Source organism: Peromyscus eremicus, chromosome 2 (genome assembly GCF_949786415.1).
Source record: "Peromyscus eremicus chromosome 2, PerEre_H2_v1, whole genome shotgun sequence".
NCBI lineage: Eukaryota > Metazoa > Chordata > Mammalia > Rodentia > Cricetidae > Peromyscus > Peromyscus eremicus.
This window is the reverse complement of record NC_081417.1, coordinates 101,537,014-101,560,467: the sequence shown is the minus strand read 5'-3', so window position 1 is coordinate 101,560,467 and position 23,454 is coordinate 101,537,014. Positions and strand designations below refer to the sequence as shown.

The following is a 23,454-nucleotide window of genomic DNA, read 5'->3' as shown; positions in this document are numbered from 1 at the left end:
TACTCTTACATTCTCAACCAGAACAAAAGATGCTTTTAAAAGAGTTTCCAAATGTCACGGCTTAGAAAACAGTTCTGGGAAACTATTTGACTACCTTTTTTTCCCCTCACTGGTTAAGTAAAATCTTCACCGGGCATGTGGAACCTCAGCACACTCTGTAAGACTTTGGTGGGGAATCAGTCTGTAATCTGTCACCTGTCAAAAATCTCTCTTGGGACTGATGTGGACAATAGTGGCAATATCAACCTAATGTACTTGTCCATAGTGGCAAGGCATGTCATAATCTTGAAGAGTTAATTGATTTTCCTAGCACATTCCTTTTCCTAACATTCAAAATAAAGACTCACGGACGGGGGCAGGGCAGATGAATCAGTGTGTAAAGAGCTTTCTGGGTCAGCATGAGCATCCAAGTTCAGATCACTAGCACTCACTGCAATGCTGAGCATGGCAGCATGCACCTGTAATCCCAGCACTGGGGGTGCAGACACAAGTGGGTCCTAGGGACTTGTTGCCAGCCAGTGTAGCGGAAACAGCATGCTCCTCATTCTGAAAAAGACTGTCTGCAGAAGTAATTCAGGAAGACCCTTGACATCACATCCTGGTTTCTCTATATATACCCATACAGATTAATGCAACCACATACACTTCCATGGCTCCCTCAAGAATCACTGAAGGGATTAATTAGCTTGGTTTTAATTTTCCTTCAACATATACACCCAATCGTGCACTACTCCATAAATATGTGGAGTTATTGGTCATCATTAATACATGAATGCAAACATTATTGAAGTTATTTCTAGGTCAACATGGAATATACCCAAGAGAACCAGGTGAAAATATATGTAAACATTTGACATTAAATAATATTCACAGTGAGAATGCTTCAGGGATTCGGCATGAGCCTAGAAAAGGTATAGTATGATGGAAAGACTGAGTGAGGACAGAAAACAGAAGCCTTGGCCTGGGCCCAGTGCTATCATTACTAGCTGTGAGAGATGGAACAAGTCCCACCACTTTCCTGCATCCTGGTTTCCTCCTACAGAACAGAGCAGGGTCTGCCTTTGGTCTCTGCTCTCTTGTTACTCCAGCTCCTGTTAGGCATGGTGTTCATGGTCTTTATACACCCTGCTTCACTTGGAAAACAGGCTGAATAAATTTAGGGACTCTATTGTGTTCCCGAGAACAGTAGAATGTGCTGCAGTGGGGTTTCCTTTCGCCCCAAATGCACCGAGGAAAGGCTCAGACAAGTAAGACTGACTGTTGAGAACAAAACCTTGGAATGGCATTTTCAAGCCAAAGCATCCGTGGTGCTGGCCGCTCACAGCTGACTGTGAGAGCCGCCCGGGGCAAAAAGAAATCCATTAGGGTTTCATTCAGGATGTTTTACATTTAGAATGGCTGCCTCTCCTTTCTTCACTTATCATTCTTGGAATAGGACAGTCATCTGATACAGTTGCTCGCAGGGACAGAAGAAGTTGGGAAGATGGTAGACTCTGATACGGGCTCCCCTCCTTACCTCCTCCACATGACTCAGAGCACTTGGTGAAGCCCTCATATTCCCAGTCATACAGCTCGTCCAGGTCCTGCAGGTCACCCAAGAGTCCGTCTGCATTATCTGGGTGAAACTCCGGAATTTCCCCATTGCATGGTCCTGCGTAACAGGCGCGCTGCGACGCGGGCTTGGGCCCTTCACATTCATCCACAGGCAGGTCAGCCACAGACTGAGAGAAAGACAGGAGCACCTGGCATCTTACTACTCGCATCTGGGTCCCCACACCACAGGTGACAGTACAGGCCGACCAGGCTTCTGGAATGAACCTGCAGTTGGTAAGCAAACAAGACGATAGAATGAGAAGCCCCAGGCAGGAGGCTGCGGGTGCTGTGAGGGCCTGCATCGCACCTGCCTCGGCTCCCAGAGCTGTTCTAGGATGTGCTCGGGATCCTCCACCCAGTCCTGGGCTGGCAGCTTCACTCTAGTTCATGAGCTCACTGGAGTGTGTGTTTCGAGCGTGTCATGTGAACTCCCAGCTGCAAGACATTCCAGCCACAGACCACCTGCTTGCTCACTGGTCTGCACCCCTAGTGGCAGCGGGACACTGGTGGGTCTCCTCCTCGCTCTAAATCCCAGCACTTGCGCCTCTTGCAGGATGCTGGCTCTTCTTACACCAGGCTAATACCGATACTAAAAACGATAACAAAATAAGCCCTTGGAAGAGTTTAAGGAAGAGTTTTCCCTTAGTTTGGAACTCCTATCCATAACTTTCCTTGCTCACGTTCAGTGTGCTTCCCAGGATTTTATTTTTATGCACAAAGAGGGATTTAAAAAAAAAAGTTTCCAAGAATGGCGCTGCCTCGTTCCTCACACATTCCTTGAATCAGTCTGAACTCTACGTCTTTTTATATCGCATAGAAAGCCACGCTCAAACTGAAAGCCACAGGCATGTTACAGTAAACAACAGACCCTGCAGTCACACACGCCTGTTCCACGTCCTCCACCCCCACCCTTGGAAAGAAGCTACACGAGTAAGAACTTGTTGTTTTCTCTTGATTTTCTTTAGAGTGTATGAAAATATCCGTATTCCCCAAAAGCTTTTGCTCTTCATTAATCAACCATGGCCATAACTTCAGTGGCCTTGAGAGGTCCTAGGGGAAAAAGCCCAGAGGGAGCCATTAACATTTTCTGAAAAGTTAGTATAATAATTTTGCAGAAAGAACTTTGGGATAATTACCTCCTCCCCACCCCCACGATCCTGTTTTCTCACAGGGAGGCATGCTGACGAGGTAGCAAACTATGCTTCTCAACTATGATTTTGGCAAAAAAAATGAACTGGTAAGAAAATTACGGCATTAAAACAGTTCATGGCTAGTTCAGGGAAACCGAAATTCTAACAGCAAACCAACTCATTGTTGACACAACAAAGATCTTCATGAGTCTGAGGTGGGCCTTCCATGAGACAGAAGTGATCAGTCTGCCCGGGAGGAGTGTCCTTGCCCAAAGCACACACACTGTTTGGAGGCATGGTAAAGGACCCTTCCAAAAGCGCCTCACTCTAGTTATCTTGAACCGGGAGAGTACACAGGTCACTAGACCGCCATCAAATGGTTGGCTACTCAGGATGATCCCCAAGAAATTTTCACCCCAATATCATATTTGGTTTGTTTATCTTCTGGCATAGAGACATAGGGGCAAATAATATTCCCCAAAGATATAAATATCTTCCTCCTTTAAATAATGGCACCTGTATGAATGCTTTTGAAATAGAAAACCAAAATCTATTATCAAAATCCTTTTAATTCTCTTATTGCACATTCACACACACCTGCTTGGCTCCTGGAATAGGAATCATGACAAATACACAGCCCTGGGTTTTACAACACAGGTATGTGCGTAAAGGGAAATGCACAGTCAGTCAATTTGTATCTAAGAAAGCAACTGATGACCTGTCAGCACAGTAATGGGTAATGCATCTTGAAAAATGTAGTACCCTACTTTGTTCTAAATTAGTGGTTCTCAACCTTCTTAATGCCATGACCCTTTAATACAGTTCCTCATGTGGTGGTGACCCCCAACCATAAAATTATTTTTGTTGCTACTTCATAACTTTAATTTTGCTGCTGTTATGAATTGTAATGTAAATATTTGTGTTTTCCAATGGTCTTAGGTGACCCCTGTGAAAGGGTCATTGAACCTCCAAAGGGGTCTCGACCCACAGGTTGAGAACTTCTGTTCTAGAGTAAGTTAGCAGGAACTCCAACTGCGTCCTATGGATTTTTCCTACTCAGTAAGGCTTATTCTCATACTACCTATAATAGACTTCTTCTGTGACTATGACACTGGAAAAGAGTCAGCAAGCCTTTTCTGTAAAGAGCTAGGTTAGACTTTTGCATGTTGTGTAGTCTCTGTGGCAAGTCTGCCATTGCTGGAAGAAATGAGTAAGTAGATCAGCGGGGCTATGTTCTAACAAACCTTTAGTTGCAAAAACTGGGTAAGCGTAGAGTAGGGGTTGGGATGATGAAGGGTCTGGATCTGACCTGTGGGCTATAGTATTCCAAGCCCTGTTATAAGAATAGAATGTCTCAGAATGTCTGCTAGAGAGGCCAAACATTCTGAGATTAGCAGACAGTTCCCAAACTTATTTTAGGTCTAGGCATCCACCTTTTCTCTCCTCTCTCTCTCTCTCTCTCTCTCTCTCTCTCTCTCTCTCTCTCTAATATATATATATGATATACACATATATGTATATATAGTATACACACACACACACACACACACACACACACAGTAGCCAGCTTTATTTGTCTGCATTTATTTTTAAAATGTATCCTAGAATACACATGACACACACACTGTGTCCTCTGCTCTGTTTGTCTATAAGATGAATGACTTTACATTTAGTGTCTTTGCAGAATTTGAATAATAGTATCCCCAAATATACAGAAGCTCAATGAACCCACAGTAGCAAAAGTTCTTTTTTTAAAGTAGGGTTGTAAATATGCACACAAAAATATATGTGTGAGAGTTTTTGACTATATGGATGGTAGAGTTAATAGTAATAAAATATCCTCCTCATCATAGAAAAAGGGTAAACATCTGCTTTACCCCAAATGAGAGTCCTCTCAAATGCAATACAGCTTCACTGATGTAGCCCCTAGCCTGCTATCCTCAGGACCTCTTCAGGTTCAGATCAATTGAAAACAATTGGAGTTTGAAATGGTGCTAACTCTTAGAAGCCATTTTAATTTCTCTACTGCATACACCATATGATATAACACATTCCCCCCTTGTTAAAGTCAGGAGATTATATTTCAAGGAAAACTGTCTGATTGTATAAATGACTCATGAGTGACTGTGTTTCTTCTGAAACATTTCTCCTCATCCCTACATCTAGCTGTGCATTTACTGCCTTGAGTTTTCTGGCCAAAGGCTGGAAGAAGCAAGGCCACAGAGAGGGCAGCAAGTGAGGAGGCTTAAGTGTGATGTTTAGAAGTCTCATCCTGAGTATCCTTTGCTGAGCAAGAATCTCTATAGTGGATCACTACATTAATAGTTCCATGTTCTTCTCGAGGTTTAACTTGGGCATTTCAAAAGGTTTTTGTGTTAAGGCGCACTGCTAGATGAAGGATAAAGAATGGTTGTTCCAGAGACGTCTTCAAAAGACAGTTGAGAACTTCAGAACTGGGGACATGATCCTCATATACAGTTTTCCCATTTCTAAGATCACACACACACACACACACACACACACACACACACACACACACATGCACACACACTCCCCACTTGGTAAATGAATGGGGTGGACTTTGGTCTGGCCTTGCATTGCAAGCTTAATTGTTCATTTCACTAACAAAGAGCTTCTGATTTAGACTTGTTACTAGAGTCCCTTTTATGACACGGAAAGCAGTGATAATCACACTCACTTGTAAGATCCCTAAGTGGTTTAGTTTATTATCAACTATTATGAAGTTAGGGGCATACCTTGAAGCAGTAAAAACAACCATTTTATCAATAAACTGGTAAACGAAAACAATATGCTCTTGATTGATTAGCCATATATCACTACAGACATGAGCTAAAGTGAGGCTGGAGTTTTATGAGTATGCTCTGAAACTGACATATTTAACTTTCCTTTTCCTCTATTACTTTGCACTCTCCCCCTGCCCCCACCCCCCCTCTTTCCTTTCCCCTCCCTCATCCCCCCTTTCCCACCTCTCTCATACATATAGTCCTGATTTAAAAATTATTATTATTAGGGCCAGTAAGATGGCTTAGAAGTAAAAGTGCTTGTTGAGCAAGACTGGCCCAGCCTGAGGACATGAGTTTGATTCCCATAATCCATGGTGTGAGGAAGGGACCAACTCGCAAAAAACGTCCTCTGATCTATACATGTGCATCCTCTGATCTATACATGTGCATAAACACAAGCACGTGCACACGTGCATACACACACACACACACACACACTTGTGAACCCATATATGCACACACAGTAATAAAAAATAAAAATGTATCAGGATTAGTCAATGGAAAAATAAGTTGATAGGTTTGCCATTTTTAAAAAAGATGTATTTTATGTAAGTATTTGCCTGCATATACGTTTGTGCACCAGACTTGTGCCTGGTACTTGTACAGGCATTTTATCCCTGGAACTGGAGTTACAGGCTGTTGTTAGCCACTGTATGGGTACTGGGAACTGAATCAGGATCCTCTGCAAGATCATCTCTCCAGTCCTGCAGAAATGCTATTTTGATGGTGTTACTAGTCTTAATTTCTAGTTTCAAAATTCATATTGGAAGTTTCAAGGAATCACCTTACAAACATTTACTTTTGGTAGTTTTCAGTTTTAGTTCGTGTAGCTGTGAGTCTATGGGTTGTGGCTTTCTCTTCTTGCCGGTACATATTTACGTAAGGAATTTGTGGTATGGCAGCATAGTGAGAAAAGAGGCAGGGTAAAGTGGAGCGCTTGGGGGAAATAATGAAATGCTTTCAAATGAACCACAGAGGGAAAAGAACACCCGTCACACACATCTTTCCTGATTATCTGAGCCTTTTGTTGACTTTGAGTTACTGTACCATTCTATCAGCTTCAGAAAACTGATAATGCAAGTGATTTTCCTTTAAAAAGGTCGATCGCTTATCTAGTGGAACCTAGTGCTTCACTGTCCAATGTACACACTGATTTTTGCATCTATTTGCAAATTCCTTTTATTCATATTTACTTAAATATGCATGGCTCTTCTAAATTCCTTTGAAATGGATGCGACCCATTACTGGCCCCCTCATTAATTGAGTTCCCAAGTAACGAACTACAGAAGCCTCATTCAAGAATTCATTTTCCACAGTTTCAATTAGCCATGATCAACCATGGTCCAAAAATATTAGGTGCAAACCTAGATAAATAATGCACATCTTTCAATTACTATTTAAAAAGTATACTATTCTAGTTACTTAATTTTGTTGTTATTGTTAATCTCACTGTGCATAATTCATAAATTCAGCTTTATCATGAGTATACACTAGTAGCAAAATATAGTATCTACAGAATTCAATACTATTTGTGTTTATGGTCATGCATAAGGATCTTGGGGTGTATCCCTGTGGATAAAAGAGAATACTGTAAATGCAAATTTTGACAAATGTTCACTTTATATTTGCATCAAAATAATGAAATTTCTTAAAAAAACTTTTAACTTTTAAAATAAAAAACTTTTACCTTTTTAAAAAGAACATTCTTTTTTTATTTTGTGTGAATAAATGTTTATTTCAGTGTATATATGTGCACCATGTACATTCCTGGTGTCTGTGGAGGCCAGAGAGGGCGTCAGATTCCACGGAACTGGAGTTATAGGTGGCTATGAGCTGCCACATAGGTGCTTAGGTGGGAACCAAATCCATGTCCTTTTTAAGATCAGCCAGTATTTTTACCTTCTGAGCCATCTCTCCAGCCCCAAAACATTATTATCTCTTACTAGTAATCATAGAGGTATCTATAAAACATTACGTTGGAAAAATAAAATATAAGTAAGTCTACCCCGAATTAACCAGGAAAGCCTTTTCATAAGTATGTCCCTGGGGGCAAACATCACAGACTTGATTGCTAATGATGTGCTATTCTAGGAAGCCTTATCCCATGTTTAACCCAAGCTTTCTTTTTCTTATTCTGTTTATATTTGGAAAGTTGGTTCTTTTGCTCCTGGGTAATCCTTGAGATAGTAACAGAGTAAAAGCTTTTGGACTAGATACAGTTACTTCAATGTAAGCTGGGTATTTGTGCATCTGGAGAAAAATGCCAATGCTTGAAAGACTGCAACTGGGTGGAAACGGGAGGTGCAGAGGTGCAGTGGAGCAGCTTTCCTGCTCCGTGTTTCTGTTCTCCGATTCTCACCTCTGCATGACATCAAGAAAACTGACATAACACTCCTTAATCTCTCTACATGAGGTTGAAAAGGGGGGATTTTTAAAAGCTTTACAAAATGAACAGATTTAAAAAAAACTACGAAGGAAATGCTACAAAGGGAAGACAACTCCAGTTGAATCATCTTAGGAATTTTCAAATTATTTGCATAATCTTAAGTTTTACGGGAACTTTAAAAATGATCTCCAAAGTATATTTTGGGCATCTTTGTCAAAAATAGGGTGACAATAGGTCTATGTTGCTAAGAAGGGTTTCAGTGAGAGGAGTGGGGAAGAGGCAAGGTAAGAGGGGGTGAGAAGGACTAAAATTTATTATATATTGGCATGAAACTGTCAAAGAATAAAAAAAAAACTTAACAAGTTTAAAAAGGATTACTGATAAGAATTAAAGTTTGTGGACAATAGTTACTCAAGACACCATTCTACATTTCCTCAGAACCTGTCATCCCAAATACATGAGAATCTCATTTAAAGATACAGTCTCTGGCTAAGGACACCAGGTCTGAATGGAATTACGGCAGTGGTTCTCCAGCACTGCCAATTCCTAGTCTCTGGAGCTGCAAATAACCCTTGCTAGTGATGCCACTCATATTGAGGTCTCCAGGCAAAGTGATCCCAGGGCACCTCTCCACAGAGCCCCAGACAGCACATTCTTCCTGTAGCTTCCCCCAATCCTTGCACATCATGCCTGTAGGTGAGTGAGCATCATGAATACTACAGCGTGTCTCAGTAAAACTAAGAACAGAATGATGGATCCTAGAACTTAAACAAATGAAACTTTGGTAGAGCCAACAATATAACTATTTGAAAAGAGAGAGGAAGTCAGTCAGTGGCTACCTCTGTCTAGTCCTGTGCACCCAAACTATTCTGAAGAAAGGACCCAGATCCCAAATGCACAGGGCAACGTGGGAGAGCTGTCCTTTAGAGGCTAGTGAGGAAATTCATTTGGGCATCTTTGACATGTAGCTGGCCTCTGCAAGCTTTCAATGGCTTTCTTGCAGAAACTGCTTAGTGCTTGAAGTAAAAGAGAATCCGAGTGCATTAAAGAGGCATTGTCTTTTCAAAGACTTCACCAGGAGGAAATCTCATAGGAGGAGCCACTGAACTGTGAGCTGAGATAAACCCTTTCCCCAAGGCACTTTGTCAGAGCATTTTGTCACAGCAACAGGAAAAGAAACTAAGACAGCTTCCTTCGTAAAGCACTGTCTTGAGTTAAAGGACACCAAGCTTGGTTTGCTTCTCTGGTTACCACCCTCTCAGTCACCTTTTCTAGGTCCTTCTGTCCCCAAACCCTAAGGATTGCTATGCCTCAGAGCTCAGGTTTGCAGCTTCTAATACATTTATTAATGATTCCTAATTTCAATTACCATGGACAGGACATTTTTAAGTATTTAATCTTACTAAAAAAACAACAACAAAAAAATAGGGCTGGAGAGATGGTTCAGTGGGTAAAGCTGCTTGTGACCTGAGTTCAGTCCCAGCAACCTACACGGTAGCAGGAGAAAAACCAGCTGCTGCAAGTTGTCCTCTGACCTCCACACACATGCCAGGGCACACTCACACCTGTTGACCCATCTTATTCCGACCCAACTAGAGAAATCAATGTAAAAAATGTGCATTGTCCTTCTATATCAAGCACTGATTTGCACAGTGCTTTAAAGGATTTTACAAATCAGTTGTTAAATCCTAACAATATCCTGATGAAATGGGGACCTTTAGTATCCCAAGTTAGTATACAGATGAGGAATCTGAGCCATAACACATGCGGCTGATAATGTTTCATGTTTTTTAGTACATAGTGCTATCTTTTCTTAATATTTTTACTTCTATGTTCCAAGAGCACCAATTTAAATGGATTTCTCTGTGTGTGAGATGGGGTGTGTGTGTGTGTGTGTGTGTGTGTGTGTGTGTGTGTGTTTGTGTGTGTGTGTGTGTGTATGTGTATGGTGTATGTGTTTATGTGTGTGTGTGGTATATATGTGTGTGGTGTATGTATACAACATATGTGTGTGTATGTGATGTGGTGTGTGTGTATATGTGTGAGTGTATATGTATGTGTTGGTGTGTGTATGTATGTGGTGTGTAATGTGTGTGGTATACAATCTGTGTGTATGGTGTGTGCATGGGCGTGGGTGCATGTGTGGTATATGCATATGACTGTGTGGGTGTTCTTGCTGGTACATGTCCATGTAGAGGTAAGAGCAGGGTATTGGCTGTCTTCTATTACTCTCCACCTTATTGCCATGAGATGAGATCTCTCATTGAACCAGAAGCTTGTCATTTTGGCTTGGCTGGCCATGAGCTCTTAAGATCTACTCATCTCTGTCCCCAAGTGATGGGATTATAGGCCTTGGCAGACATGCCCACCTTTTCACTTAGGTGCTGGGCATTCGAACTCAGGTCCTCATGGTTGAAGAGCAAGTGCTCTTACCCACTGAGCCATCTTCTCAGGCCCCCCAAATGGAATTCATGATTTCCTCCCTCAGCAATATATTCAACTTCTAGTCTTCTCTATCCCAGCAGGTGTTTCTACTAGCCACTGGTTAGAAAAATTCACAAGTTAATCTTGACTCCTCAATTTCCTTTAATTCTTTTTTTTTTTTTTTTTTTTGGTTTTTCGAGACAGGGTTTCTCTGTGTAGCTTTGCGCCTTTCCTGGAACTCACTTGGTAACCCAGGCCGGCCTCGAACTCACAGAGATCCACCTGGCTCTGCCTCCCGAGTGCTGGGATTAAAGGCATGCGCCACCACCGCCCGGCTAATTCTTAATTCTAACTGACAGATCGGTTCTGTCCATTATCCCCTGAAAAACTATTTTACCCTCATTAACTTTTTTTTCCATTTGCACTGTCAGCACCAACCATTAAATAATATTAGCTAACAGTTATGCTTATTGCCATATGTATTTCATGTACATGACTCACCAAACCACTGGGAGACGAGCCCTGTTGGATATGCTGTAAAATGGGCAAAAGGGATTACCAGTGTCTTTTCAATGAAGAGCTGGCATTATTCAGTGACTTGACTAGGGGTGGTCTAACTCCATGAGAGACTGAGACTTGAAATGTCTTTGTCTAGATATTTCTAGCTCCATAGAGACAGAAATTTCCTTGTAAAAGGCTGGTGATGACACAGATGTTTCCTGTCCATAATTATGCAAATGTTTCCTGTTGGTGTAAATGATTTTGTCTTCTGGAAAACATGAACCTTTTTAGGCCCAACTTTTTATTTGAATTGGTTTCAGCATCTTAATGAGCTCCCTGAATAATTCATGAATTAAAAAATTCATTCCATATATCCACTTTGTGTTTGCATATTGATTTGTGATATTTTTGAAAATTATATTTTCACAGTGCTATCTTCATTCCAATTTCTAGATTGAGGTACAGAGATCACTAGAGTCACAATATTGTATAAATAACAGAGTCAATATTCAGTCCTTGGCTGACTGATCTTCTACCATGCTCAGCCCCTCAGTGGACTGCCTATGGCATGCCATGTAAACCATGGTTACACAAGCTAAGGCTGTGTCTTTTCTTGATAACCACAGCAGCCACGTCTGTCTTCTGTCTCTGCTGCCACCATGAGTCATTCTTTCAATAATCTGACATGGTGCTTAAAGAGGAAGAAATCTTCCTATGGGTGCATTATGTCATCCTTGACCTTCATCTCCACCTTCTCGCTAGCCACACATCTGCTTTTACTTCTATGAATGCATGTAGTTCTTTCTAATTCAAGAGTTAGACACATGTGGACACTTTCCTGTGACCCTCTCCTTTGTCTCAGTTTAGATTAATTTTCTCAGTTATTCTAGGCCTTGCTTCCCTCCTTTCCTCCTTCTCTACCTTCTTTTCTTCATTCCTCTCCCTCCCTCCCTTCCTCTCTTCCTTCCTCCCTTCCTTCTTTGCTACTTTGTGTGTGTGTGTGTGCGCGCGTGCGTGCGTGCGTGCATGCGTTCGTGTGTGTGTGTGTGTGTGTGTGTGTGTGTGTGTGTGTGTGTGTGCGCGCGCGCGCTTGCTTGAAAGATAACAACCCCAGGTGTCATTCTTCATGTGTCATCCACCTATATTTTTTTTTGACAGGATCTCTTTTTATAGTTCTGACTATCCTGGAGCTTACTATCCGCCAGACTGGGCTCACACTCCCAGAGATCCTCCTGCCTCTGCCTCCAGAGTGCTGGGATTAAAGGCATGTGTCACCATGCCTAGCCTTGCCTTGGACTTTTGAGGCAGTGTCATTTATGGCATGAACTCACCAATTAGGCTAGACTGGCTGGCCAGTGAGCCCTAGAACCCTGTCTCTGTCTCTCTAATGCTTGGATTACAACTTTGTGCCACTATGCCCGGCATTTCAATGCAGGTTCTGGGCAGCAATGATGCTTTCAGGGCAAACACTTCATTACTGAGCTATCAACCCTCCCTCTCCCTTTCTTCCTTTCTCTCCGTCTTTCTCCCTCCTGCCTCCCCCGACCTTCCTGCCTTTACTTTGCTTGAGTTAGGGTCTTACACTGTAACCCAGGGTGACTTAAAACACACTATGTAGTCAAGACTGGCTTCAAACTTGTGGCAATCTTCCTGCCTCAGCCTCCCAAGTACTGGCGTTAATGGCGTGAGAGCTGGTGCGCACAGCCCAGCATTTCATTTTTCTGATGGTAGTTACCTATTTTTTTCATAACTACAGAGTTCTGTTCATATTGATGGCTTGTTGGGTAGCCAAATAGCTTGTTTAACTCTGTGACAACCACCCTTCCCCCAGACCTCACTGAAAATGCTGTTTTATAGAAGAAAGGATTCTGAGACAGATGCTGACCTTGTAATTTATACATGACTCTCTGGCCAAACATTGCTTTATCTTACTGCTATCTATCCACCTAGTAGAAAAGGCCTTAGAGCATTCTGGATCCTCATCTGAGGTTACAGGGACTCATGGAGAGCCTTTATCTTGTTAAAATTTACTTTAAAAAACTCAGCACATACAAAGCGTTTGTGGGGTTAAGTGATACACTGTTAGCTGCAAATAGTGAATAGGAGCAGAGTCAAATTACTGTCTTCACGGATGACAGAGGAGGACGTGACATGGCTTTAGACTGCCTTTCTGTGCTCTTCTGCTGTGTGTGAACAGACCATAACTTGCAGGCTTGCTCTTCCGGAAGACCCTCTGACTATTTAAAAGGCTGTATCCCAAAGGGACTAAAGACGCCATGTGGCTGACAGCTATCGGTGCATCTGTGGACCTCAGCTTAACACCACAATGAAACTTTAAATCCATACCACTCAGCCCTGACTTTGATAAAAATCTGAAGCACCGTAAACTCAGAATACTTTGCGTGAACCGTTTCTTCTTCCAGTGGAGTGAAATGAGTTTATCTTGCATTTCTGTAAAGCTTTCTTTCCTTTAATTCAACAAGTTTTGCAGAGCTTTCCAATGAAAAGTTCAGTTCATTAAAAATGACCTTAATGGACTTAACATGTATTGGTGGTGACAGGGTCCATGCTTTATTTTGGCACACGAGGACCCCATTAATTTGTCTTTGTCACTCTCTAGGGCTCAGCTGAGCAAAAGCTCAGAGTTAACTTTCTGAAGACAGCTACAGAGTGAGCAACATTGGTGATGGTGGAGGGGATGATGAATATAGGATTCTTGGATTGCAATGAAGTTCTTTACTGACCACATAAAAATGGCTCTGTCTGTGCTTTTGACTTTATTATTGATTTTGCTGTCTCTGTACACACTGGGAACAATCAGTGGGGATCCTGTGTATTAATTCAGAGTAGGAGAAGGCTGCTTTTTCACAGAAGCAGTCTCTGAACCTTCCTTACTCATTTTTATAATTTCCCATGCATTTCTTTTTAATTAAAACAAACAAAAAAATCCTATCCTTTGTACGTTAGGATAAACTCTGGACTGAGATAAAAGTATGGTACACATGAGTCTTCAAGGAACTTCTGAAGTGGAGAGGAGAGAACAGGCAGTAAGACGGGGTGATGTGGGAACGACAAGCTGAGTTTCAGATTAAATCTTATTTATATTGGGTGGTTACTAATAGATTTTAACTCTCTTGAAGATTCTCTAGGAAAATCAATGATTCAAGGAAAGGTTTAGTTATGGCAACAGGTAATATATTCAATATGGCCTGGACTAGCTACTTTACATATGTTAATCCTCATAATCTCTGTGCTGTAGAGACCACAGTGTTTGGTTTACAAATGAGGAAATGGAGGTTTATGGGTCCGGTGATTTGCCCAGGCCCATTGTTGCTAATAGAGATCCAAGTTGGGGCCCACACTTGACCATTGTGCAGCACTGCTCTGTGTGGAGAGATAGATATATGGTGTTTAAACCTTGATCCTAGCAGGGCTAAATCCATGTTAGGACATATAAATACAGAGCTCTACTCCTCACCAACTCATAGGTGGCAGCTGGATGTATTTGAGGAAAGAAAAAAAAAAACGACTTTAGGAAACCATAGGCTTTTTAGTCCGGTTTCAACATACAGGTTTGCCTCAGTGAGGAGTAAACAGTGACAGAAGCGTGTGGTCACATGCTGTGGAAGGCCTAGTTACCTATTCCTAAGTAATAATTTTGACAGCAATGCCAGATTCAAATAAACTCTATCATAAGCTTCCAACTGTTGGTTCACATAAACATGTGCCTCCAACCCTTATAGTATATATGTTCATTTCATCTCTCTCTCTATTTTTTTTAACATTTGTGTGCTGTGACATATTAGCTTAACTATTCTGATATCTTAGCCCAGAGGTAGATATAATTCTAACCTTGATAGTACAGAACTGGGGTTCTAATGTCAATCATACCAAATCATCAAAGAACATTTCTATTTGATTTATTTATTTTATTATTTTATGTGTGTGAGAGTTTTGCTTGCATGTATGTGTGCATACCCTATGTGTTCCTGGTGGCCCCAGAGGTCAGAAAAGAGCGTCAGATGATAACTGGAGTTATACACAGTTGTGAGCTCCCACATGGGTCCTGGGAATTATATCTAATTCCTCTGGAAGAACAACAAGTGCTTTTAATCACTGAGCCCCCAGTGACATTTCTTAATTCATGTAGAGCTCATCTGTTTAATTTGTGGATACACAGCCAATATTCAAATTTGAATCACAGCCCTATTGCTTCTGTGACAAGAATACCCAGAGGTTTCTTTCTTTTACAACACTTACTATTATTTCTTATGTGTATGGGTGTTTTGACTGCACGTACATCTATGTACCACATGTATGCCTGGTGCCTGCTGAAGCCAACAGAGGTCATGGGATTCCTTGGAACTAGAGATACAGACAGTTGTGAGCTGCCATGTGGGAGCTGGGAATTAAACCCAGGTCCTTTGGAAGAGTAGCTAGGGATCTTAACCACTGAGCCATCTCTCCAGCTCCAACCCTGAGGTTTCTTGAGAGTAAAACACTACTAAGTAACTTTTGCAGTATCTGTATCTACCACAAAGTCACTGTACTGAGCAGGTGGCTCACTAGAGAGTTTTAGCTCCTGCTGCTGGAGGCATGAACCGTGAGTAGATGCTGTGTTCTTCCAAAGTTATCTATTGTGAAATGTATAATTGTGCCTCAGCATCTGCTACTGCAGGAAATATGCAGGGTAGGGATAATTTTAGTAGATGGGGATGAGGTCAGGAAGGGAGGAGCTGGAAATGAGAGAGAGTAAGACACAAGAAGACAACTGTCTACTTAGTTGAAGGCATCAGCTCACTGCACACCAATCATGCTTCTGATGCTCAACCTGCTACTACACCAGCATCCTTTTTGTTGACTTGTATTCCACAGTATACTACTTGCTCTTACATGAAATGACTCCTAATGCTTAAAATGTCTATTTCTATGCATAGAGAAGGTATTCCTGATATGGGAGATGGCTCAGTCACTAAAGATTAAGGCTTGCATCAAAAAAGATAAAAAAAAAAAAAAAAAGAACTTCCTTGCTATTTTCCATGGCCTGAGACTCATAAAAAGAACAAAACTCAGGTACCTTGTATTGCAAATATAAAAACCATTGCTGTCTAAACTCTTCACTAATGTTTGATTCACTATATATTTTTTGGGGGGAAAATATAAGAATTCATGCCACACAGCTGAGATTTCTAACCATTTTCTTAAACTGTACGTTCTTAAGCACCAAGTTAAGAAATTTACATTACCTAACAACTTAATAGGGTATAGATATGAACTAAATATATTGAAGCATAGTTCTAAATGTATTGAAATGTTGTCTCCCACAAGATAAACAAGGCACCTAAGGACTGAAGGAGCATCATGGGAACTCTCATTGGTCCTTCGATTTAGACCCAAATCCTTGTGGGTTCTATTCACACAGATGGAGTTCACAGATAAGAATTTCCTTTTGTTTCTTACTGAATCAGTCCTGTGGTTAACCTGATGCCATCTGGTATCCAGATATCATTGCCGATTTCTGACTGCTTTTTCTTTTCCTCTGGCTCATGTCAAGATTATTTGTGATAATACATTTAAGGCCTGATTATTACAATGAAGCTTCCAAATAGCTTGCTAACCAAAAGTGTTGACTGAAAATCTAAGATAACTCAAGAGTTTTAAAATGCAAAATCAAGGCAGAAGGACTGCCTGATCTTACCTTTGTGAGTCAGTATCACGTGGTTTTCCACCTGGTGAATGCCAGCTAGTTGATGAGGGGATAGCTGGTTAATATTAATGTTAATGTATTTGCTATCTAGAACCTGAAGGACATTGTACATCACTGCTTACTCTGAACCAACCAGGAAAAACTGCCAGTAACTGAAATGTACATGGGCAGAACTGAGCTTCCCTCATGTGCTATATAGTTCTTGTGTTCTCTATCTGAGATGTTTTGTTTTAGAAACCCCAAAGTCGTCTAGGAAGACAGTCAGAGTGCTGGTGCATCTTGCTCAGACTTTGTTTGTTGTAAATATAGCTCCCTTCAAAAGCTGCCCTCTAGGACATTAAGGAGTCTGTTCCCACTTGAAGGAGTTAAGGAGATGGACATTTTCCTTCCAGTTCCATATCAGATGAGACTTTTAAAGACAAGCCAGATGAAAAACAACATTTCTTTAAAAGTCTTGGAGATCACCATTGTATGAGATATTTTTTTTTCTTTCAAGAAATTAAGCTGACAAAGAGGTCATAATTTGTACCTGTCAAGTGGTAGAGATGGTGATGTGTACATCTCAGCAAAGACTGAAAGCAAGGTGGGAGATCAGTTTCAGTTTCTACCTGATCAAAGTATCCAATTGAACAACTACACTGCAGTTTTGAACTACCACCAAACAAAGTTACTTCTGATGATTTAAAGACGATTCATTTACTTCGTTGGAAACAACCTGATAGACTCCACTTGGTCTGCTAGTGTTAAACCGAATGAAACAACCCGGTTCAAAAGCAGCAGAGGAAAGTTCCCCCAGCACACCCTCTTCTGCCCTTTCTAATGTCAGTAGCACTACCACCCTCAGAAAACCCAACTCCCCAGAATCTTAGCTGTAGATGTGTATCTTCAACCATGTGTGTCACAGGATTTCTTTAAAATATTTTTTTGACAGCCTTATATATTTATCTAATGAACTTCCATCATATCAGTCACCATTCTGTTTTCCCATTTTCTCTTCCCTTTCCCAAAGAAATCTTTCTGCTCAGCATGCCCTTCTCCTACTATCGTGTGTGTGTGTGTGTGTGTGTGTGTGTGTGTGTGTGTGTGTGTGTCTATCTGTTTGAGATCCACTGAACTTAGAGTTTTGTTTTATTTTTTTGACAGTGGGGGTGGGAGGTAATTTACCCAAGCAAGGTCCACTGATCAATGATTATATTGCTGAAGAAGATGACATCTCCTCCTAACAACTGTTAATGGCTAATAGTCCCTCTAGGAATAGTGGGGCTGCATAGGTTCCTCCCACATCTATGATGCAAGGTTAAAATGTTAATTGACCCAATCATATTTCAGCCTCCTACAGCTAATCATAGCTACAGTGAGTTCATGAGTGCAGTGGCTATGTCATGTCCAAGGACTGCTTTTTTGCTACATATTTCACCACTGCCTGGCTCCTACAGTCTTTCTACCATCTCTTCCTATGTGTTCCCTCAGTCTCGGAGGGGTGATCAAGTGGCCCCATTTAGAACAAAGATTTCTTTTGATTTTTCAGCTGGCAACCTTGGAGATGAGTTTACTCTACTGTATTTATTTTTATGACTGTCTGTGAGTGGTTTCATTCATGAAAGCCCCGAATCTGCTTACTTTTCAGTTTGATGTTTGGATCATATTTGCATTGTCTTACTCAATGGGAGAAAGAAAAATTCTTTGTTTAAGGATTCATCCTGGAGCTGGGGAGATGGCTCAGCAGTTAAAAAGGCTCGATGCTCTTCCAGAGGATCCAAGTTTGGCTCCCAGAATCCACATCAGATGATTTATGCCAGGGGGCCTTACATGGCATGACTTACATCTGATGACCTCTGTGGCTAATTAGTCTCATACCTCTCCTGTACTTAAAATAAAAAAAAAAAAGTTTGGGGCTAGGGAGAAGGCTCAGCAGGTAAGAGCACTTTCTGCTCTATCAGAAGACCCTGGTTTGGTTCACAGCTGCCACATGGTGGTTCATAACCGTAGGTAACTTCAGGTCCAGGGTGTCTAACTCCCTTTCTGGCCTCCAAGGACAATGGACACATGATACACAGACATACATACAGACAAAATACCCATACACACAAAATAAGATTCTTGTTGTTTGTTGCCAAGATAACTGGTTAAAACTATGTCTAGGGGACAAAATCAGCACAGAGGTGTGGATTCCCATCAGAGAGTTCACACTTCCACTTCTGTATACATAGATGACATTTGCCACAGTCCATTTGCCCAAGGTCCATCTTCTGTTGCTGAGGAACAAAATGGCACCTCAGAACATTTGTGTTTTGTTTCTGGAAGTGCTGTGGGGGCAAACTGGGCAGCATCTCTATCACTGAGCTGCAAACTCCAGCCCTCAGATGAAACTTAATAGATGATGGATCTATATCATACAAAATGATCCAATCTGTATACTTATTTCAGAGCTTCTTGGAGATATATCTGGATTCATATAATCCACACGATGTTTAGGTTAGTGGAACCACAATGTGAGAACATTCTTGTGTTCTTTAATATTTTACTTATTTCTTGGCAATTCAGTTTTTGGTCTTTTAGCATAGTTTTCTTCTAAATATATCTTAGAGAGATTGCCTTCCAACATACTTCTGGCTAGTGCTAAACAATTTTTTCTTTTATTTTGGGGTTATTAGAAATATCTGACACTCAATAAGGACATTTCCATATGCTAACAGCTTAAATACAGTGATTTTCCTGTATTTATTTAACGAGACAGGCTGTTGATAATATTTTCACTTTCCATATGGGAAAACCAATGATATTTGCTGCTTTCCTGTATAACTCACCCAAGCCTGCTACAGTTAGTGCACGAGATAACAGCTCTCGACCTCTGTTCCCTCCAGCCTCAGAGCAGCAGTTGAGAACTGACAGCTGCAGCTTCCACACATTACTGTTTAATTTAACCAATGTGAGCCTCTTTGGTGGGGGAAGAATGGCTTGCTGACAGTATATCATTTTTTCATTGTGCTTTGGAGAGTAATTATGGTTGTTATACACATTTGGAAGCATGTCTATGTGGTTTTTTTGAAAAAAGAAAGAATTAAGACCATGCAAAATTATGTTTTTAAAATTCAAAATCAATTAAAAAATGTGACACTTAAGACCTTTCTGAGGGCTCAGCACATTAAACATGTAAGATGTATTAAAATGTGGAAAACATATAGCTTTCATTACCTAATTCTACAGCTGTCATTTATTTCATTTTTGGTATTAATGTAATTGTTGTTCTGAACATAACTATATACATTTCCTTTACATTAAATTGGCACTCCAATTATAATCTACTTCAACTCAGATTAATCACACCAAGATGGCAATTCCATTACATGAAGAGTGAAATTTAATGACTTAATTTTATATGCCTATGATTTCAATGGCTGAAAGCGTGTTTAGCTGCTTTAGGGGTTTTTATGAAAATTAAGCATAATGCATCTTAATTGGAACATTAGTGGAAAATGCACACCATAAAATATGCCTGATCATGGTCTATGAAATGCTTCTGCATAAGCATTTAATTCCACTTACAGGTTTCATTGGAGTGGTATCGACTAATCAGAAAGAAGTATAATAATAGATGCAACATGCTTTTGTTTAGTTTTAATTCTGTTCTATTATTTAACATTAGTTAGAATGCAATATTACAGACAGATATGCCTCAGAACAGATGGCAAAATCTAATGTATAAGGAGAGCAGACTGTTTACATAAACAATACACAGTTTGAGGAGTAATCTGAGCCAGCAATGTGACCCTTTTCTCTGTCTCAGATAAAACCTTAGTAGATGCACCATGAAGGACCCTGATGTCCTCCTCAGCAATAAGATCTGTCAAACTAGGTCCTGCCTAGAGACTAGGTCCTAGCCAGAGAAGGAGGGGAAATGTCTTCATCTATTTGATTAAAGATTGTTTTGTGATTAAAGGCATGAGTTACCATGCTTGGCTGTATCCTTGAACACACAGAGATCCAGGTAGATCTCTGTCTCTGGAATGCTAGGATTAAAGGTGTGAGCGCCACCATTTTCTAGCCTCTGTATCTGGTGGTTGTTCTGTTCTCTGACCCCAGATAATTTTATTAGGGTACACAATATTTTTGGGGAACACAATACCACCACAGACAGCTTTCAATAATTACAGAGTAAAGTTACAACTAAGTGCACAACATCCTGATAAACATCTTTGATGTTTAGAGATGGACCACTAAGTTTTAAATTGCCAAGTAAATTAGTAGGATGTAGAGAGAATCAAGTTCTTCTTCCTCCTCTTCCGGTGAGGTGGCTTGTTCTGTCTCTCTGATCTTCCAGTGTTCACCCCAATACTTGGCTCCAGGTTTGTTTTATTAATAAGGCCTTTTAAGATTCGTGCTACAGCTGTCTTCAACTTACTTACTATTCAAGAGCTCCATTGTGTGCTTCAAAGGTAACAGATAATTGCAAACTATTCCTTGAAAATAAATGAATATCTTTATTTAATGTTGCTTATTAGACTTTTAAAGTAGAAAATATGTTAAAAGTCATTGAGGAAACTCAAAGATTTCCCAGGTTAAATTTCTTCTAATATATTGCTTTCAAATATAAACAGAAATGTTTCTGTCTTTGTCGTTGGTATGCCAGATGGATCATAAGCATTTGTAACATGGATGAATGAGGAATTTGTTATAATTAATGAGACACATTAAAAATGTGATTTGTATTACATACCCCTAACAGCAGCTACAATACATGCTCAATAAAACTCTATTCAATGGAGAAAAAAAAAGATTGTTTTGTGACCTTCAGCTGCCATCTTTTCTCCAAAATTCTGCTACCCTTAGTTGCTTTTCTTTAATTTTTTTAATGTGGTATCTTTATGATAAAAAATAATTTATGTTTAGTTTAATTGTTCTCCTAAGTAAAATGTGGTATTTAATGCATGCACCATTTGTTTTTATTTTTATATATTTTATTTACTTCTGGAAAATCAAGTGACCATTGATTACTGAAATTTCTTGAAACTCAGGAACACAATTTTACTTCCTAAAAAAATTATATCAGATTTAGATCCAAACAGGATAAACTGGAGAAAAATTCATTTGAATATCTTCATTTGTGTCTAGTAAAATTTATACTTCGGCTTGAAACTGAAAAGTATATGATATCCTATGTATTCTACTGTGAATTCCTGAAGGTTGGATCACATGTCTTGTATGTCCATAAATCATATGGACCCTAGTATCTACATTAAAGTAATCTAGAAAGGCTTCAAACTGTGAAGTGACTTCTATCATATATGGAATGGATCAGTAAAGTACCTTCCCCTGTGTGAAAACAGTGCAATAGATACGCCTGTTAGTATCTCTAGTGGAGTCAGTGTATACGGCTCTACCAGTCAAGCTGCTTTTATCTCTCTTCTGGGTTACTTTCTGAAGTCTGTAGTAAATCTGTGCCTACTGGTCTAGATTTCACAGTTTACAAATGGAACTTGTATAGTACCATAAGTAACTGGGTAAAAACCACCATTTTTCCAATGAAGAAGTAAAGCTATTACATGCCTTTTACCTTTATATGTATTTTATTTACTTCTAACTACTTGTTAATAGCCATACTACAAAGTTCAGGGATAAGGAGAGTGGAATGCTGTGCCCAGACTTTCATATCCGATCTGTCTGTCTGTCTGTCTGTCTGTCTGTCTTTTTATCCATCCATCCATCTATCCATCCATCCATCCATCCATCCATCCATCCATCCATCCATCCATCATCTATCATTGTACTGGGGATTAAGCCCAAAGCTTTGCATACACTAGGGAAGCAAGAGCTCTACCACTGAGCTCTATCCCCAGCCCATCTAATCTCTTTTATATCATCAGCCTGGAATTTCTCACCTTTGGCTCCTTGCCAAAGGAAGAAAAAATTTAGAGAAGAGGACAAGAACCCTACTTGTTTCTCCCTATATAGGGCAAAACTGAAAAAAAACTTAGATTCAGTCAGGAAGAATATGAAAAAGTTCTAAATCTCATTTGAATGCAATTAAAGTTTTGACCAACACTTGGCATCAGATCCATCTCTGACTGGAAAGCCCAGAGAGCTCACTCCCCCTTGGGAGGACAGTTACACATAACTTAGGATCCATGAAAGCCACAGTAGTGAGGCCCCGCTGCTAATTCCCCTCCAAAGGAGAGTCCCCATCCTGAACTTACGAAGGCTCTTCAGACACAGCAGCTCCTTCCTCTAGCTCCTGGGCTTGCTTGAACCATGGCAGCTTGGCCTCTACTGGAAGTTTCTCTGAGAATAAGTACAGTGGGAAGGGAAGAGGTTAGAAGCTACCCGAGGGTTCATGGCATTCTCATTCTTAGTTCTAGTTTTGCAGTATGTGTGGAAGTCATGCTGACAATTGCGAATAATTACTGCTGTGGCAAATATCTGCTCTGAGGACGCTTGCATGAAGAAGACTGGCCGATGGATTCAAAGAAGGCTTCTTAACACTTGTGTCTATATACATGCTTCTCTCTACGTTGAATTGCAAGGTCCTTTTATTATGAAAATCCCGATGTTAGAAACACTGACAACAATCGTACAGAGAATCAACACAGCACCACTGACACTTTTTAAAATAAAAAGTCCAGTCAATAATACTGTGGTATTTTGTATAATTGTTTTGCCTTTTGGCTAAGTGTGATCTTAGGTTGCATTATCAAAACCGAACAAATTACCATGCTGAAATTTGTAAAACATTGTTTTAAAGTTTTGACTTGTTCAATGTCGCCCTCAAGGTTCAATAACAATGGAAACATCTGCCACTGAAGGTCCATAAACCATGATTTGATGTGTTTTACCTATTCATCTAGCTTTGGGCAAACAACTCAAACAAGCTTCTTAAGTGCTTCCTGGGGAAAATGTGGAGGAGAAAAAGAA

At 40.4% G+C, this 23,454-nt stretch overlaps 1 protein-coding gene across 1 annotated transcript in view; it reads right to left on the bottom strand.

The window, feature by feature from the left end:
• The window catches only part of Adamtsl1 (ADAMTS like 1), a 359,842-nt gene that overhangs the window by 156,258 nt on the left and 180,130 nt on the right, over window positions 1-23,454 (bottom strand). The window contains exons 14-15 of the mRNA XM_059255823.1: window positions 22,740-22,824; window positions 1,517-1,818 (exon numbers count right to left, since the gene is read on the bottom strand). Of these exons, the coding sequence (XP_059111806.1) occupies window positions 1,517-1,818; window positions 22,740-22,824 (387 nt within the window). The remainder of the gene's footprint in view (window positions 1-1,516; window positions 1,819-22,739; window positions 22,825-23,454) is intronic.